This window comes from Pituophis catenifer, unplaced genomic scaffold (assembly GCF_029215685.1).
Source record: "Pituophis catenifer annectens isolate HBS135680 unplaced genomic scaffold, rPitCat1.0.hap2 SCAF_1, whole genome shotgun sequence".
Taxonomy (NCBI): domain Eukaryota; kingdom Metazoa; phylum Chordata; class Lepidosauria; order Squamata; family Colubridae; genus Pituophis; species Pituophis catenifer.
The window spans coordinates 204139998-204160351 of NW_027256881.1; the positions used below are offsets into that span (position 1 = coordinate 204139998).

Consider the following 20354-nt stretch of genomic DNA (forward strand, 5'->3'; position numbering starts at 1 on the left):
ACACATTCACCAGGTTTTTCCTCATTGTTTTAACCAAATTTCAGTCTTATTGAAAATGAGGAAAGATGAAGCAATTTGCTGCTAATATAACAAAGTATAAATAAAGCAAGCTCTTGGACCTGGCTTAATTTAAACCTGTGAAATATTATAAAAAGGCAGAAATCCAAGGCTGTATCCAGAAGACAGCTAATTATGTTATTTGATGCTGACACAAGCGTGCAAAGAGCACTACAAAAAAAAATAAATCATCATATTGCCTTATTCTGGGATCTGTTATTTGAATTGTATGGTTGTAATGTGCTCTCTATTCTGGAGCCAGAACAATCTTTGTATGTTTTGGAAGACTTGAATGTGCTAATGGACTGGTACTCTTGAGAGAAACTTTAACTAATATTACTCACCTGAATTATAAGAACCTCGAAACTAATTTTGTGAGTCCAAAATAACATAGGCTTTCTTTCTCAAAGTAAAACTGGTGCAAACTGCTAATGGTTTTTTTGAAGATGGAAAGTTACCTTCTGATTCCATCTATAGTGAAATAATTATAATAGAACAAAATTATTAGTTTAAATAAGGAAAAGTGTTATCTGGAATTTTTGATTCTCTGCGTCTCCAGTTTGAGAGGCATGTGCCAATGTATATTCTCAATCTAATGTGCATTTATCGCCATTTATTTCAACTGAAGCAAGAATATGGCATTCAGCATGTTAACTTTTTCTCTTTATCTCTGGACACCTGAGTACTAGTTTTGTCTACAGGTTATCCTAAACATAATTTATCTCAAGGCCATATAAAATATCTCATAAAAAGCCACAACTTCTCATATTAGCCTGGCTTGTTGTACTAAATGTATACACCCTTTGCTGTATGTCATAACTGATAACATTTCATTTGTTTTCATGCATTGAAAATCTTTGATTCTTTTGTTCTCTGAAAATTGATAACAAAAGCCCAAACTTTGCTTATGTAATGTTTCCTTCAATTTGTTTTAATTTTGTCCAGTGTGACACATCATCATCAATTAGACTCTTTCAATTTCTCAAAAAACAGAATAATAGTATTGTTTGGAAGTAACTTAAATATTCAAAAAGTTTGATGAGCTGTCTGTCATTCATTAGCATAACTTTGAAGAAAATCTTTATTTTTACCATTGTGGGTTTTTTTATATATACAACAGCAACAAAACCAGTACAGAAGAAAGCTATTTGAAGCTTCTCACTCTTTACGTTCAATGATGTTTGGCCAGGATCGTTACAGACGTCGATACTGGATTTTGCCCCAATGTGGGGGCATTTTTGTTGAAGGCATGGAAAGTGGAGAAGGTAATGAGCTAGATCTAAAAAAGTCAAGGCTTCCCCTGTCCGGTTGTGTCTAATGCTGGAGCGGGGCGGGGGTGCTCATCTCTGTTTCTTAGCTGAGGGATCTAGCGTTGTCTGAAAATACTTCCATGGTCATGACTATATGCCAAAGTGCCCAGAATGCTGATTGGCAGAAGCTGGGCCAAGAACAGGACCTCAGTCCATTGCACGATGCTTTGGTCTTGATCTGCCAACCTTTCAGTAAACAAGCCCAGCGTCTTAACCTCTAGCCCACAGCATCCCCAGCTAGATCTGGGAACTCTGAAAAATATGTCCATGCTTTTCTCTGTCAAAGTCTTCTTTTTGCCAGAAGCTGGTATTGGTACATCCTCATTGAAGGACTGAATGTGCTTTTATGCTGTCTTGTGAACTCTTGATAATCCCAAATTTACAATCTGGAACAAATTAAATCTCTGAGGAGAAAGTGTCCCTACAAGGCTGGTGCCATAACAGGGAAGGAGTTTTTCATAGGCAGGGGTGTCAAACTCGATTTCACTGAGGGCCACATCAGGGTTGTGTTTGACTTTCAGGGGCCAGGGTGCACCCAAACTCCATTTTCGGTTGCGATGGCCTCCTGCAACCCTATGCCAGCGAAAACTGAGCTCGAGAGGGCCACACACAGCCCTCCCAAGTTCTGTTTTCGCTGGCAGAGGCACTGCAGGCCAGTCCTTCACTGTTTCCAGGGAGGCCCCATGGGCCAGATCTAAGCACCCCACGGGCTGGATCCAGGCCCGGGGCCTTGAGTTTTACACCCCTGTTCTTAGGCATCACAAGGTGACATTGCTTCACCAAGGAGAGCTGGAGAATGCCACTCTGCTGGATCTAATGGGACTTGCAGAACCCACAGAGATCGGCAGTCTTGCAAGAAACCTTGCCCCATGCCCTTTAAAAGTGACTATCAACTATGCTAAAGATATCCCAAATGCACTGTCATTAGAGAGATTGAAATTGGGAGAGAGGAAACACCGAACACTTCCTTTCTTTCCCATTGGTCTGTTCCTTTCTATGCGATTCTCTCTCTTCTTTTTGCTCTTTGTGAAGAAATTGTTAATGCATGTTGACACATGCTTAAAGGAGAAGTGGAGAAATGTGGGGATAAAGAATGAAAGCTTTCCATTTAAAAAATGGAACTGCTCTTTGAACACAGTTAATGGATTCTGGAGAGTTTACATTTCAGAATATTTGTCAGATATTTATCTGGAAGAGTCTGGTCCTCTTTATTTCCTTTATGAGGTTTCATATGTATAACTTGGTTATACATTCATCCACATTCTTTTATTTGGGTGATGCCTATTCTGATACAAGTAGTAACACAGTTATTGAATTTATTGTACTCACCTTTCATAAAAAAACACAAAGGGGAAAAGGCTTGATAACAAAAACCAATTGTATATTCCTTATGCTGATATTTGAATCTACTAGTAGCATACTAATTTTAAGGCACTTTAGAATTGTTAATTAAAAATAAGTAATTTAAGCACTGGAAGCATAAATAAATTAAGTAAAAATAATTTCCCTTGAGACTCCTTGAAATAAAGCATAAATATGATGGGTGCCATAGAATGGGAATTTTTATAAAAAATGTTTTGTCAGAATTTTGCTGCCAAAACAAAAAAGTTCCATTGCTGGTACTAAATCATGGGTTAGGGAATATTTCACTTTGTGCTAGGTACTTGTGAAATCCCTGTTTTTGTTTTCTACATACAACCCCATTTCTTCATCCCTCATTTTGAAATTCTGGAAAAAAATTAGTTACACTAAAAGAGTATCTTTGTATTATTTTTTTAAAAAAATATTCTGCATCACTAAAATAGAACAGTAGTGCATGGCATAAGTTAGGACAAAAATTAAGATGTAGTATAAATTCATTTCTCTTTCTCTCTCATTCAGGTTTCTACAAGCAGTGAAGTGTGTTTTATGTATCAGAGCATGCAAAAAAGGCTTTTTCCATATGAATCCCCTTTGCGTGATGCATTTAATAACACTGTTCCTTCTGTCTGGTACATCCTCCTGCTGAAGTGTCAAACATTTTCAGTTCAGATGTTAAGAGGAAGCTTTTGATTGTTTTTCCATTTCATCTCTTGAAATGAAATTGTGATCAGCCTCATACACACTTGTTATATTCTTTTGGTTATCATTGTTGATTTTATGCTAGCTGAATATCCTACCTTAAAAAATCATTCTATAAATCAAGAGTATAGGTTTTTTTAGATGAGAATGTGGTTTTTCAGCTTGAACAGCTGAAAACCAAACCCATTTTGGCTGTAAATTGAGTTAAGTAATTGTCTTTCTATGCCTACAGGTCTGGAAGAAATTGCAAAAGAAAAAGAGAAGCTGAAAAAGGCCAAAAATATTCATATCAAAGAAGAAATTTTTGAGACCTCTGAAGAAAAATTAAATTGTTTAAATGCAACACACTGTAATCCGAAAGAGGATGTCAAAGAGAAGGACAGCACAAATCTTTTCTTGCAGAAGCCCGGCTCTTTCTCAAAGCTAAGCAAACTTTTAGAAGTAGCAAAAATGCCTCCTGAGTCGGATGTTCTGGCCCCCAAAGCCAATGGCAGTGCAGCAAATGGGTGCTCGCTGGCCTATCAGAATAGCTCTAAAACCTCATTGTGTAGCCACCAGGCCACTTTATCACAAAGCAGCAATGAACGGTCTGATCCAAATCATCTTTTTAATCCTGTGGCAACCGGGCCAGGGAAATTTTACAGTTCTCCATTAATTTCAAATGACCAACTGTTAAAGACTCTTACAGAAAAGAGCAGGCAGTGGTTCAGCCTATTACCCAGAACTCCTTGTGATGACACTTCTGTTACCCACCTAGATTCACCAGCTGCTGCTGCTACTTCTTCTTCATCTCTCACTCCCCATTCTCACCCTCCATCCAAATCACCCTCACCTGTTCCATCTCCACTTATTGGTTCAGCCTCTTCACCAAGCCCAATAGGATTAAGTCCATTTGCCTTGTCACCACTTCAGGTAAGCATTTTATTCCATTTTATTCCACAAGAAGTTTCATCCTGTGCGCTTTCTACAGGAAAAAAAAAGAGTATAGATGGATGCTAAGATCCTGATTACCATTTGTTGTAAAGGAAGGAAGTTAATTACTAGTTGTGGGCATATGAGTGTGAAGATCTTTGGGGTCTGGTTGGGTAGGGTGGGTGATGCAGGGAGTCGTAAGGAGGAAAGGAATTGGTTTAATCATCACTCTCCTTTTCTCTCTCCAGCTTCTCTTGATTGGAATCTCTTCCAAAATTCAAAATTCAGTGGTTGAGTTCATACATTGTACTAAGTCCTAATATGATTTGTTTTGTTTTGGCTAATGGAATATTTGAAATCATTCTAGCTGAGCCAATCATTATAGTTTGTAAAGCACGGTTTATGTCATACAACTACTTATCAATTGAGCCACTGTGACTTTTTCAGTGATCCATACTTAAAACGAACTATGGCTTAGTATAGAGTGTGAACTCAGTTATGGATATTTGATATTTATCTATGCAGAGTTAGTATAGGTGAAACTTCATTGTAATATCCAAATCTAGACAGTTGTGTAAAACCTCAATTTTAACAAACTATTCCAGGGGAGGGAGTTTGTCTTATTTCTGAATATCCATTCAATTTGAAAATATGTTATACGCAGCAATTCCCATTATTTGTGTAATTAAGTAAATTAATACAAATTATGTAAATACCATGTCTTGTCCTGATTTCAGATGCTACATTAGTTCAAGGGCGTGGAGAATTGGGACATAAATGTCTATTACATCTAAAGTTTGTTAAATGTAGTTATTTGCTGGTACCTTTGGTGTACGTACTGTTTCTGTACAAACTAGAGTGGGGGAGATGGGATCCCTGCTAACCTCTTTAAATTAGTTATTTGCATAATGCCCTATTTCATCTTAGTAAACTTTGTCTCCAAGAAGATGCAACCACGCCTGCAAATTTCTGCCAAGAAATGAGAAGGCCCCTCCCACCTGATACCCTGTTTCCCTGAAAATAAGACCTTCCCGGATAATAAGCCCAATCAGGCTTTTGAGCGCATGCGCTAAAATACCCCCCCGCAAAAAAAATAAGCCCTCCGCGAAAATATTTAAATGCATGTGCAGCCGGTCCCCGCCATTTCCTCTGGTTAGGGTTAGGGAGACAGAGCTGGAAATCAAATTAGACGGCAAAAGGAGCCCATCTTGTTCCACACGCCCCAAAATATTAAGACCTCCCTGAAAATAAGGCCAAGCGCTTATTTCAGGGTTTAAAAAAATAGAAGACAGGGTCTTATTTTCGGGGAAACATGGGTAGGAGTTCAGCATTGCAATCCTATATTTACTTTACTCACCCATCCCTCAGAAAGCATTACTGTGCATGCAAGTTGTATTCACTTCTGAAAAGGTTTTAGAAAAGAAAACGGCTATTTATTAATTTCCCTATTATAAGCAATGAGGACATATGAAGCATACGCTAGAAAATGTGCATTTTCTAAAGGAAGGTAACACATTGGATACAAAATGGTGCCTGAGGCACTCTGAGTTGAAGAAGTCTGCAGTATTATCTGAAGAAGATTTGAAAGAAAATATTTTTGCATGTCAATAACTGTACTATGTGAAAGCATGATTTTTGTGATATTTTAAAGTGATACTGCTAATTATTGAGCTAAATCCATATTTTGAAACCCGTCAATTGTGAAACCTCCCTTTCCCATCTTTCCAGTACTGTCTTCCTTAATGCTTGGGACTTCTGATTATGAATTCAAGTATAACATATCAGATCAGCCCATTAATCACTTTCCAAATCCTTCTTCCGCCTTCCTTCTCCCTTACCTTCACTTAGTTGCTGCTGTTGCCATGTACCACTGCAAATGGCTGTATTACTTCCCTATTTCCCTTCTTCCCTGTCCTATCTCAAAACATCTTTCTGGAAAATGCATATCATAGTTCTATTTCCAAAACAGATGCTGTCTGTTCCATGCACAGGATGGGCCATTTATGGAACTCTTTGCATATGCTTGTTATTATTAGTCAATACTTTTTTTTTTATCCCATCTGTTCTTTGAGAGCTGATAATGGCATATGCTGGCAGCTCTAAGAAATAAGTTGGCCTAAAAAAGAATGACTAATGTAAGGATCATTCGGTGAGTGCTACAATCAAGTGGAGATTAATACTTGGATCTGTCTGCTCTAATATATTAATCAGTACACTATACTGGGCTCAATGTTTATTGATTTGGAATTATTGCAAGTTCATCTTCTTACTAAAAATCTGTACTGATTTTTACTGTATGAAGAGGGGCCAGCCTATTCTCCACAGCACCTGAAGGCAGGGCAAGAAGCAATGGATGAAAACTAATGAAGGAGAGAAGCAACCTAGAACTAAGGAGAAATTTCCTAACAGTTAGAACAATTATCAGTGGAACAACTTCCCTCTAGAATTGTGGGTGCTCCAAGACTAGAGGTTTTTAAGAAGAGATTGGACAATCATTTGTCTGAAATGGTGTAGAGTTTCCTGCCTGAGCAGGGGGTTGGACAAGAAGGGACTTCCAAGGTCCCTCCCAACGCTGTTATTCTGATTGCAGTTTCCTGCACAGAGCTGTTATATAACAAATAGTTATAACTATTCAAATTGGGATTGTTGTTTTTTTTGGATAGCAGATGAAGACAGGATTGCCTGTAATGGGACTTCAGTTCTGTGGATGGCCTACTGGCGTTATGAGTTCAAATCATCCGTTTTCATCTCCACTGCCTAGTATGGGGTCTGGCCTAGGACTGTCAGAGGGCAATGGTAGCTCTTTCTTGACACCCAGTGTTCCAACAAGTAAAAGTGAATCGCCAGTGCCACAGGTTGAGAAACAAACTTCTGTACCTTCTTCAGTTCTTGTGGAAGTAGCCAAACCAGCTGATTATCCTAGTCCAAAGCCTATCCCAGAAGGTCAGTATCATTTTATTCTTTTTATAGGTGTTTCTAACTAATTCTAACAGAATCCTAGTTCTCTTCTTCTAGTTAGAGACTAGGACTTTTTAAAATGACCCAGTGTTTGTTTGTGGCAGACCTCTGTTCATATTTATTTATTTTTTTTAGAAAAGAGGTTTTCTGTGGCGGCGGCAACAATGGCAATAACAGCAAGGATCTCAGCTATGCTGTAGTTTTCCCTGAGATCATATATCTGTGTCTTTTAACCTGAGAGAACTCAGGTTTTGGGGTATCCATTTCCCATATAGAACGTTTGTGTATTTTAAATCTTTCTTTGTCTCCATATTTTGATTCAGAAATGCAGTTTGGCTGGTGGAGAATTATTGATCCAGAGGACCTAAAAGCTTTGGTTAAAGTGTTGCATCTCAGGGGAATTAGAGAAAAGGCCTTACAGAAGCAAATTCAAAAACATATGGATTATATTACTCTAGCTTGCCTCAAGAATAAAGATGGTATGTAATTTAAATGGGGAAAAAATCAGTGGTATAATGAGAAGTAGATTTTGTAAGATTGCTTTCTAAGAGGTCAGATGGCACAGGTGACCTATTAATTATGAAATGGCTAATGGACATTTTTTTTAAAATAAAAAAACATTAGAATATAACTATGCTGAATCGAGCCAAAGCCCATCACAGTCCAGCATTTTGTTTCCCACAATGGCCAACTTGGTGTGTTGGCAAGCAAGAGATAATTCTCTTTCCTGCCATATTCTCCTGCAGCTGGTATTTGGAGGCATGCTACCTCAACCCAGAGAATAACAATCGGTCTCCAAGACTAACAACCGTTGACTGATCTCAATTTTTAAAGCCGTCCAAGTTAGTGGCCATCACCATGTTAGATGGTAATGAATTCCACATGTTAAATTATGCTGTTGTGAGGAAATACTTCCTTTCCTTTGTTCTAATCTCCTTCCAATTATTCTTCCATGGCTCCTTGGCTATAGTGTTTTGAGAAAGAGGAAAAACTTGTCTTGATTGAGTTCCTCAATGCTATGCATAATTTTATAAAGCTTATCTCCATTCTCTCAACATTTTACTGAGCTAAAGATTCTGAAACATTCTAACCTATTAAAGCAAAATACATGACACATCTATAAATTGGGTATACAAATATATGTCTACAGAAGTAATTCAATAGACGTATACTTGTTGTATTAATTGTGGCCTCTTGTATTGATAAAATGATTGTTGCCATTGACCTCATTGTTACTACAAAACACTTGATCTGAAAGTTATACTAAAATAGCTTAATCTAATTTCTAAATACAGCTGCAATTATTGAAGTAAATGAAAATGATGAAAACCAAGTAACACGAGATATTGTAGAAAATTGGTCCATAGAAGAGCAAGCCATGGATACGGATATTGCTATTCTTCAGCAGGTAGAGGATTTAGAGAGAAGAGTGGCATCAGCTAGTTTGCAGATCAAGGTAAAAAGTATTTCAGTAAAATCTGTATGTAGTAATTATTGGCTAAAGTGCTAACTCAAACTTATGAAGAGTAGATATTCTAGCGTTAAGGATTATTCTCAGTAATAAAAGAAATCAAAAGACTTTGAAGAATGTATTAACACTACCTGGAATGAAATTATTTCATCTTTTCTTATGGAGAGGGCTTTATTTTTATGGTTGGTTAAATGTTCAGAGAAAAACTAGGAAATGCGATTTTAAAAATATAACTATTTTCATGAACCAAGACACCAAACTAGACACCTTGAGTTCCAGTTCCACCTTAGGCATGAAAGCCAGCTAATGGTCTGGGACCACTCTTTCTCTCTCTCAGCCCAATCTACCTCACAGGGTGGTTGTTGTGGAGAAAATATGAGGAGGAAGAAACATTAAGTATGTTAATATTGAGTTATTTATAAAAAATAATAAAGGTGGGATAAAAATAAGTCAGTAAATAAATTTTATAGAGGAAACATGACCATCATACAAGTCCTCAAAATCATATAGTAGAATTTAATGCAATATTATTAAATTCAAAATACAGCATCTCTGGGATCATACTTCAAATTTGCATGGCTCAGGAAAACACTTGAGTGTAGATTTAGGCTTTTTTTTCTGTCAGGTTTTGGAGTGATGGAGACCAATAGCATCTATTTTCTGTCTTTTAGATTTTAGTTTTACCTTTATTGGAAGATAGACTAGTATATCGCAAACAGCATCTCTTCCCAATGTGTATGGAGGAAAGTGCTACACAAGCAGTACAACTTAGAGCAATTTTATTTTCTGCCTTGTATGTCATCCACATAGCTCCAAAATGGCTGCTGCCACTGGGGACATACTGTAGCTTGCAGCAAATGCAAGTTCTCCCCTGTGTGGGCATTCTGGTTCCCATGGTGGAGGAAGAGCTTGAGGGAGGTCAGCAGCCCACTGTGGAACTACCCTCCTATCTGCCTATGCGACTCCGACATCCCTGGATCCTTCTCTGTTTGCCAAAGACAACAGAGACTCACCCAGCAGCCAAGCTTTTTCTTTTCTTTTGATTCTAGCAAAAATAACAATCTCCTGGATCAATACTCCTATCAGTAATCCCTTCTGCTGGCTTGTCTTAGTGATCTTGCTCTAACCTCCATTTTTTGCTGAATAGCAAAGAGATAGCTGTGTTCCCCAGCAAGCACAGAGGTAAAAGCAGGGATCCTGCTTCAAGAGATGAAGGAAAAAGTCCTCTTTTTGCATCTCATTTTTCCACAAGTAGCAACTGCATAACAATCCCTGCCCTCGCCATCATATGCAGGCAGCAAATTTGCTGGCCTTGTTTTCAAAGTGCAGCAAAAAGATCACTGTGGAGACAACAATTTTCTCTTTTCCTCCCCTTTTGAGGATGTGGGGGAAACACATTATCATGCAAGTGGGAAAAAGCCTTTGATTTTCCGTGCAACGGAATAGTAAGTTCCGCTGACAAAGAGCACAAAGGCTAGTAGCTCTTGGATTCCATCTACGTTCCCCATTAGTCATGATGATCAACATGTGACTTCTGGCATCTTTTAAAATTTGGGGGGGGGAATAAATATATGTAAATTGCCTTTTTTTCTTGTGAAATTAACAAACTGTGCAATATGAAGGTGTTTACGTATCACATATAATTAATGTGAATTAACCTTGTTGCTGTGAGTCATCAGAAATGATTACAGGGTTTAAAAAAAAAAATTAAAAACCTGAAACTGGGATTTGTGCCAGTTGTATATTTCCCACAATAGCACTGGCTCTTGGATATGAGTTAAAAATCAATTTATTACTTAAAAACTTGTTGGATTGCAGATTATTTTTTCTCCCAAAAATGTAACATAAAACTCTGATTTAAACATTAATGTGTGTGGTTGTCTTCAGTAGTATAGGAAAGAAAAGTATCAGCTCTTTTGACTTTTTGAGAACTTCTGGAAAGAGATGCAGAATTTAGGGAGGTAAACAAATGATCCATCCATTGTCCAAACTGAAATGGTTAACAGTGCCAAACACATATGTGCACAATTTTGTATTAAAATGTAGGGTTGGATGTGCCCTGAACCGGAATCGGAAAGGGAAGACTTGGTATATTATGAGCATAAATCAATCACTCCATTGCACAAGAAGCGTGATGGTGATTGTGTTGGTGGAGAAGAAGGCAGTAGCAGCACTCTAGAACGGAAGAGTGACAACCCTCTAGATATAGCTGTAACCAGACTTGCTGACTTGGAGCGGAACATAGAGCGAAGGTATCTGAAGAGCCCCTTAAGTACCACCATTCAGATCAAACTGGATAATGTGGGCACAGTTACTGTCCCTGCTCCTGCACCATCCGTTAGTGGTGATGGTGACGGGTAGGTTATTGAGATTAACTTGAAAAATTATTGTGCTTCTTTGCTAATTGGAGCCTATTTTTTCCTATTGTGTGTTTATCTATGTATCTTCTTGTATGTCTCTGATCCATATGGACTGCCTTTTTTATGCATGGTGCTGTGCAAAGATTTATTTGTTTGTTTGTTTGTTTGTTTATTTATTTATTTTTCTGTTATGTATGTTAATCCTGCAAAGTTATCTTATGGTTGTGATTGAGCTTTGAGGCACGTAGCCACAGTCTGTGCACTACATCAAATTTAGTTGCTTAAGCCTTATTACCCTTAATGGCTGTGTATGTTTTTGTCATTGCTTGGCTTTCAATGTGACGATGATTGTTCCACGTTCAGAAACTGATGAAAATGGATGTGACCTGCTTAATTTCTCTATATTTCAATGCAGAATGGAAGAGGATATTGCTCCAGGGCTAAGGGTATGGAGAAGGGCATTGTCAGAAGCTCGCAGTGCTGCACAGGTAGCTCTGTGCATTCAGCAGTTACAGAAAACAATAGCATGGGAAAAATCTATTATGAAAGTTGTAAGTGTTATGAACTGATTTTTACATATCCTATTTTCCTCCCTTCCAGATACCTAAGTTGATAGCATTGTCGCTGCATCCCAAAATGACAATTAAATGGCACTTTTACGTGGATCAGATAAATTTTTGAAAAATAAAAATAAAGGGCCCTCCTGTAGCCAAATTCAGTATTCTGAACTTCCACATGTCAAATAGCCTTTCTGCTGGTGTATTTTGAATTTTATGAAGTTTCTTTGCCTCTCCCTGGGTGGGGTCTCAATGCAATTAATAAAGTGACGCCTTCTGCGTTGCCATAATGGGGATTCTGGGTCAAAAACTGCAATTAAAGGCTTTTTCAGAAAAATGAGATGCAAAGTACATGCTTTAAAGATGTGCATCGCTTCTTTGCATGCCCACCCAATACAACGGTATGTGCAGATTGGATGCTGTACAGCATACAAGCTGAAATGTCCCATCTCCGCATAGAAGTAACAAATTAACAAGCACTGCTATGTTAATTGCATATTCATAAGTGGCATGCAAATGCATGTAAGAGATTTTGCATGAATCCTGGGCATCAGATTTCTGAAAATAAAGCTTTTTATGCTGTAGTAATCAATGGGAAAAAGTACTAACAAACAGTGAGTATGTCACTCTCGAAATAACTCTCTCTCTCCAACTTGCTTCAAACTTATTTTTCACTGGTAATTGTGATATGTATGTTTCCAGCACATTTTATTAATCTAGTTTGCACTGGAATGATTTTCCATTAACATTGGAAATACTGTCATTTTATAGGGTGTTTATCCACTAAAAATTGGGGAATAAAGCATCTCCTTCCAAACTTTAGGCATTGCTTATGTCATAAAAGCAAATACATGTTGGAATGAAGATTATAGATTGTCATTAATAGTCTTCAAAAATCAAGTCTTAGGACAATTGTGACCCCTATTTAGCTCTTGGGCTTGGACTGTCCATACCAAATTTACATCCTTCTTAACCAGCAAGCAATAAGCTCAACATTATCCACATACCTTTCCTGATTTAATACTTTCTCTATGTGGCATTATTGGAGCATCGTACTTTTATTTGAATTCCAAATTATCACAAATTGAAACACAAATGTGGAACAATTGCAAATACAAAATATACAGTAATTGGGAATCAATTTTCAAATGCCTTAGGAACATTACAAAATCTTCATAATTCGTCTCTAATTGAGTTGGTTGGGAATTTTGGCTTAGATAAGATCTGTAAATTCAATAAAATTAAGGAGGTGGAAGTAATTATTTTACTGACTATGTATTTATTACTCTACTTCTGCTGTAAGTGTAATAGTTCATATAACAACAGATATTGAGCTTAATTTTAAAGTGTTGCTAGAGTCTTCATAGCATGCTGGTTATCGTCTTCCAGTGGAAGATAACTCATGTATCTGAAATAATTTCTCTGTATTTTAGTACTGCCAAATATGTCGAAAAGGAGATAATGAGGAACTACTGCTTCTCTGTGATGGCTGTGATAAAGGCTGCCATACATACTGTCATCGGCCCAAGATCAGTACTATTCCAGATGGTGACTGGTTTTGTCCTGCCTGCATAGCAAAGGTAATATGAATTGGAGATAAATCTGTATACTTTTTCCCTCAACTGACTGCCATGTGATTATTATGCCTAAACTGTAAGACAAAGGAGTAGTGGTTAGATCCATGGTTAGATGTTTATAGGTATGACCTTTCTGTGGTTGCACTTACACTTCGGAGTAGCCAGGAAATGTTATCTACCCTTACTTGCTTTCTGTATGTTGTTAAAAACAAAATTATTTTGAAGAGTCTTAATGGTGTCAGTTGGTGTCATTAGAGCACATAATGGTTTTAGGCATATTGCAATTTGATTCCACTTAGTGTTTCTTAACCTCCCCCTTTTCAGAGCAATTTCTTTTGCAGCACTCATCCTTTATGATCAAGAAGGTATTGAACCAGTGAGTTTATTCTTTCATATCTAAGTAAAAGAAGTTAAAACTGACATAAACTGTAACACTGTCCTAAAATACATGCTTTCCTTTAATGCCCCATTGTTTAATGAAATTTCTAGCCTTGGTGTCAAACTGATTGAATTATATGGGATAATCAGAATAGTTAAAGTGTTTAATTTCTAGTTTTTGAAAATGGAGAAAAGGAAGTCTGATCAAATCTATAAAACTCTAGACTTGGCCTGAATTTAAGAAAACATATTTCAGTAATTTCCAAAACTCAAGTTATTGATTGTGGCATCCAAAAATTATGATACATGTAATCTCCACGTATTTTTGAAAATCACGTTTGAACCTTTCTTCCTATATAGTGTATAAGTGGAAAGCACAATCACAAGTATAGAAAAGAGGATCATTGCCCTGGTACTTCACTGATTGTTGTTCCAAAAGCCCTTTGGAAAGGTATCAGGGGCTCCTGTGAAAAAGAGGAGTTGCACAAGTGCCTATTAGAAATTGGCTTTCCATTGCAGCTGGTTCCGATTATACGTATCAATTTCCAATTTACCAAGGAGAGGATTATTGTGTGTACAGGACTAGTAGTGGGATAACTAGCCTTACAAAATCTCTTAATACCCCAACTTAAATTTAGTAGGATCAGCATTACGGTCAGCACTTCATGTCCCTGGAAATTTTGAATTGGAAGAGTTGATATTGTGAAACATTCCTTGTTACAAATTCATCTCCAGTGCTATCCTTTCATCCCCATGTTTATCGTCATGTGCCATGTTCTCACAGTATACAAGCTCTGTCCTTGAAGAAAACTGCTGTCCTGAAAACATCTGGTTCATAACTTTCAAAAGACATTTTTAGGAAGGTTCTGCACAGTTAACTCCTTTTTGTGTGCTTAGCTTGTAGCCAGCTGTGGCCCTCTTCAAATGAGAGCAATACTGACAAAGTGATATGTATAGACTAGTTTTGCTAACAGAAATAAATACATGTTTGCTCTGTTCTTACTGAGTTTTTTTTTCCCAATACAGGCAAGTGGTCAAACTTTAAAAGTTAAAAAAAATCAGATGAAAGGGAAAAAAAGTAATGAACACAAGAAAAGCAAGAAATTCCCTCCAGTGGTAGAAATGGAAGATGAGGACTCAGCATCTGTAAGCAGCTCTGTTAAAAGGGGGAAAACGGAGTCCAAAAAGAGAAAAATTGAAGATGGCATTTCTGTTAGTCCATCAAAACAGGAAAGTGTCTCCCCTGTGAAGAAAATGAAACGTGATGAATCCAAGGATTTGGCTTTATGCAGGTATTGCTTGAGTGTATTAATTTTAGTTTTTATATGAAAACAAACTGAGGTTCTCAAATGTAACAGGAGCTGTTTAAAATTGAGCCTGCCCTAATCTCATGCAAAGAAAGATCTGACAGGCCCCAACCTAAGAGCAAAATAGATGAATGGAAATAGTTTCCCATAACTTCATTCCTGCCTTGCTTCCTCACCTAATCTCCTTTCTGTTTTTATCTCATGACTTTTATTGTTTTATCAATGTCATTAAGTCACTCCAGCTTTATGAAATAAAGTATTTTTCTTGTCTGGAATGTTTGTCAAGTAGTTATAAGCTTCTCTTTTTCTCAAGGATTTCTCAGCCTTGTTAATGTTCATGAGGAAAAAAGTCCTTAAACGGGTCCTTTTAAAAGTTCCAGATTTTCTTGGAGCTCATCTTTCAATTGTGTTGGGAGGTTTATATTTAAACCATCATAATAAAAATTGATGCCAGGTTTATATTCCAAAATTGCAATCAACTCCTCTGCATTGTCAGCTACTTAAGAAATTGTCTGTGGTTTAGTAACTTTCTACACATATTTGCATCTCTGAAATAGTTTGAGAAGTTTTTTTTAACATCCTTGGAGTATAGCTGATCTATGAACTGACGGATTTTATTTAAAGATTTTTCAAATACATCTCTAATAATTTGCTCCTCCATCTTCTTAACTTCCTCTTTAGTCAAAGAGTAGCTTTTGTGTAAATCACTTAAGAATTGCTGGATCAGGAATCATAAAAATTGGAAAGCTTTAGCTACCCATAGCAAAGCAAACCAAGCTACAAATTATTAAAAATAATAAACTAGAACCACAACTTTCTGCCCTTATATTTCTCCATCAGTTTTTTTTAAGATACTCCACACTTCCTTATTTTAGCTTGCCTTCAGCAGCCTTCTTCCTTGTTGTTTAATAATGAAAAAATCCCCAAAATGGCACATAGCTTCAAAAAGGAATAAGAGGTTGTGGCTAAAGAGAGCCCCTTTTATCTTAATAAATAGTCCTTTAAAATGATTAAGAAATGAAAGGCACAACTTACTATCCATTTGAAAAATAAATTCCAAAATAGTTGCTTCTTCAACAAGGAACTCATTGCACCCTCAGCCTTCGGCGTGCAGGATGCTTTGAAGCACAGCTCCTGAAGCTACTTGCAAACCTTTGCTGTATCAAAGGATCTTATGGGATAATTCTAGGACTTTCTCTAACCCAGGAGAGTCATATAAACTACAGGAATGCCAGTTCCTGTTGGTGAGTTGAAAAAGCTGCAATCCAGGGAAAAACCCTTCAAAGATCCTTCCCTGGGTGTGTCCATCAGTCGGCCATCTTTTAGTCACCTAATCTCCCTTCTATTGTCAAAATTTGACTGGGAGAAACAGGTTTTGATGCAAATTGCAGAAAGTTGGGCAGAATTAAGTGTCTCTTATTCATGTGGCTGTTTTGGTCTCTCATATCTATTCAGCTTCTGTAGCATCATTTTCTTCCGATTTTGATTTTTATCATTCTTCTCTGTCCCAAATATTTTCTAAAGATTCCTCTCTACATAAGATTAGTTGAATTGTAGCTAATCCCTCAATAAATGTGTTACTTTTTAATGTGCCATACTTTTTTATTGATACTCATTGCAACATGAGGTGCAAAATAGTTGAGAACTGACTTGTGACTTTCTTTCTAAATATTGTTAGTGTGCTCCTGTCTGAATTGGAAACTCATGAAGATGCCTGGCCTTTCCTACTTCCTGTAAATTTGAAACATGTTCCTGGTTATAGGAAAGTTATTAAAAAACCCATGGATTTTTCTACAATTCGAGAGAAGCTGAATAGTGGACAGTAAGTAAAAATCAGAGGAACCACAGAAAAGAAACAAGTTTGAAACTTTAAATCCACTTTGATTAATTAAATCCCAGGTAGTGTCTGATGTCTAATATTTTATGTGCTAGAGTACCATAATGGTGAACAGTCAGGGCTGGCAAGGTGAGTAAGTATGTAGTACTAGTAATTACCCTGGAGATTGAAGCTTTGTTGTTTCTTTGGGCTGTGTGTATCAGACTATTATCCAGTAAGGAACTACATCCTATTTGGTAGCTTCTGCAAGCAGCTATATTGTGAAGAGTATCTTACACACACACACACACGGGGGGAGGGCACTTAGGGTTAGAGAATATTTATTCTTAACTGTTCTGAAATAGCTGTTGCAAGATATATCTGAGATCTGGTGTCAGATTCTGTTTTAAAGTGGGAAAATCAATTCATTAGCTGAATTTCAAAGGGAAATTCACTGTTGATGACTTCAAAAAGCAGACATGGACTCGATATTGTCTAATTATGTATTAGATCTTAGGACCACCATCAAAGAACATTTACACAGAGTCAGGAAAAATGGTCTAATGGAAGAAGCACAGAACGTGTTATACTGTTATATTATGTGTTACATTATTATGCTTTGGAAAGACATGGGATAGTGCTTGGGGTTTAATGGAAGACCAGCAGCAAGAAGAAAAGAGGCAACAAGTATATGCATGTATCCCAGAATGCATATATCTGCATTTTTATTAAAAAAAAAAGAAAAAAGTTTTGCTAGAAGCCCACATAGTCAGGTATGCAGCAGTCAGCTAAATGCCTCTGGAAAGTCAAGAACATAATAGGTATCCTTCCACTTATGCTTTATAATGTTTAATATTATAGCAATATAGCCATTGAAAGCCTTGTCCTGCATGAATTATTCAAAACCAATCAATTAATTTACCTAGCAATACAAGTAGCAACAATTACTATAAATCACCATATGATGAGTTTCCTGCTTTTACCATTCACATTTAAATAAAATGAGAATATTTTTGCATTCTCTTTTCAGTCTCTTCTGATTTATGCTGATAGTCATGGTTCTAAAATGATAGAGAACACATTTTAGTAGTATTGTGAGCTCAAACTTTCAAAGAGTGTCAGTCTGCGTTCGCTTTCAAGTTAAGAAATAGCTGAGTGGGGGTTTTTTTGTTTGGTTTTTTTTGCCATTGGCAGTTTTACATCTTTTAAATCTGAACTTGTATCAATCTACATTTGTCGGTTTGCAAACCTCTTCTGTGAGTTGGTGGTATGAAGCAAAATTGTAAAAATGGAAATACAGAAGCAAGCACACCTGGCTACAGTAGTTCCATGGTATTATAGTCATACATCTTCATTCAGAAGAGCTACAATTATGGTGGCATGGCAGCCGGGTGGCAGGACAACAGATTTTCACCCAGAGGCCCTTCTGAATGTGGTTGCACACTTAGTGCCATCATGCTAAAACTGCAGTTCAATAGCCCTTCTCAAAAGTCTTGGGGGAGGAGTATGTGAAGATCAATAATAAGCAATCATACAGCCAAGACATTAGAAGCATTCTAAAAAGCTTTTAAAGTTCATTGAAGAGGTGGGGTGGGAGAAGAAGATTGATTAGAAATAGCAATAATGCCTTTGTTTCAGGTTGAAATTAAATACTGAATTTGAGCGCAATTGCAGAGTGGCAAGGGGTGAGGAAGCGTGTGCACACGCACACACTTTCTTTTTTTGATAATGATGTTGAACAAAGGACAAATGTGCACGACATTTTATGCGGCATGGTTTTGGTTTCATGGAAACTACCAGTAGGTGGAGCCTGTTGTTGATGGATTAAAAAGACTCCTGAAAAGACCGAATTCAGGTTTCAAATTCTAATACCAGAAATGAGATACTATTAAACAAGAGTTTGTTTGTTTGTTTGTTTCTTTATCAAATTTATATGCCACTCATCTTGCAGTGATTGGATGTGATTGGAACTAAAAAGGAAGAAGTATATGAGACCAAGTTTAAATTAGTGATTAAGGCATCAGGTTCGAAAGGAGACGGTCCCAAGTTCTAGTTCTGCCTTAGCCATGATGAAAGCCAGCTGGTGACTTTGAGCCAGTCATCTCTCAGCCCAATTCACCTCATAAGGTTGTTGTGGGGAAAATAGGAGGAGGAAGGTATATATGTTTTAGCCAGCACCCTGAGTTATTTGTAAAAATAATAAAGACGGGATACAAATAAATAAATAAAAATATTGGTATGGAGAAAGAAAGCAATCTGAAACACATTTGAAATTTCAGAAATTGAGCTAGAAGGAAGGCCGTGCTAGGCAGTGTCACAGCACAGATTAGTGCCTTTACAAGCATACCTTGACAGAGATAGTATGTACATGTGGATTTTATGAGTATTCTCTTAGTTCTTTATAAAATAAATCAAGTTTTAATTTATTTTCAATTATGCAGTGTTTTGAGAGTCAGTTTCAGTGGTGGGTGGCTCCCGGTTCCGGCGAACCAGTAGTAGCGGCGGCGGGAGGCTCCACCCACCTGCCCGGATGTAATCAAATATGCTCTGTGCATGTGCAGAAGCTTCTGTGCATGTGCAGAAGTGGTGCGCACGTGAGCAAACCGGTGGCAAAGGTAAGTGAAACCCACCACTGGTCAGTTTGGTACAGTAGTAAAGGTATCAGACTAGTCTCGGGTATGAAGCCTATTGGATGACCTTGGCTTTGTCACTCACTCTCAGCCGTAGGAAGGAGCAGGTAAGGGCAAACTACTTCTAAAAAACCTTGCCAAGAAACCTGCAGGGACTTGTTCAGAGAATCAGATATGATTTAATGGGGGGGGGATAATATTTGTTTATCCATTGTATTCGCCCTTAGAGCCCTTAAGCGTTCTTATGAGTGTCTGTTTGGAAGTCAGATCCTTCCATGAGACTGATTTACTCCAATAAATATGAAATGGACTACAGCTAAAATTTACACTGGCCACTTTTGGAACACATTCATAGTTTTGAGATGTTGTAAGCTAATTTTTTCATTTGTTTCATCATGCCACATCTATTAACTATTATTGTTGCTATTAATGAGATCAGGTGGAGATACAGGCAGACTTCGAGTTATGACCACAATTGAGCCCAACATTTCTGTTATTAAGAGAGACATTTGTTAATTAATTTTTCCCCCATTTTACGACCTTTCTTGCCACAGTTGTTAAGTGAATTACTGCAGTTGGTAAGTTAGTAACATGATTGTTAAGTGAATCTGGCTTCCCCATTGACTTTGCTTGTCAAAAGGTTGCAAAAGGTGATCGCCTGACCTTCTGACACAGCAGCCGTCATAAGAAAGAACCAGTTTCCAAGCTTCTGAATTTTGATCACATGATCATGGGGATGCTACAAAGGTCGTAAGTGTGAAAAATGGTCATAAGTCACTTTTTTCAGTGCCGTTGTCACTAAATGTACTGTTGTAAGTTGTGGACTATCTGTATAAATCTCTCAGAGGCATTTTAAAATGAATATGATTCTATATAAGATCAGGATAGATCAACCTGAGAAGGCTTGCCTGTGTAGTTGCTATGAGTGCATACTGACTTGATGGCATAGGATCAAACAAT

General features: G+C 37.4%; 1 protein-coding gene across 1 annotated transcript in view; it reads left to right on the forward strand.

The window, feature by feature from the left end:
• Positions 1–20354, forward strand: part of BAZ2B (bromodomain adjacent to zinc finger domain 2B) — a 165720-nt gene that overhangs the window by 144348 nt on the left and 1018 nt on the right. Inside the window, exons 27-36 of the mRNA XM_070940289.1 lie at positions 1178–1322; positions 3661–4340; positions 7007–7283; positions 7622–7777; positions 8594–8754; positions 10816–11126; positions 11545–11680; positions 13120–13266; positions 14668–14933; positions 16627–16770. Coding sequence (XP_070796390.1) covers positions 1178–1322; positions 3661–4340; positions 7007–7283; positions 7622–7777; positions 8594–8754; positions 10816–11126; positions 11545–11680; positions 13120–13266; positions 14668–14933; positions 16627–16770 — 2423 coding nt within the window. The remainder of the gene's footprint in view (positions 1–1177; positions 1323–3660; positions 4341–7006; positions 7284–7621; positions 7778–8593; positions 8755–10815; positions 11127–11544; positions 11681–13119; positions 13267–14667; positions 14934–16626; positions 16771–20354) is intronic.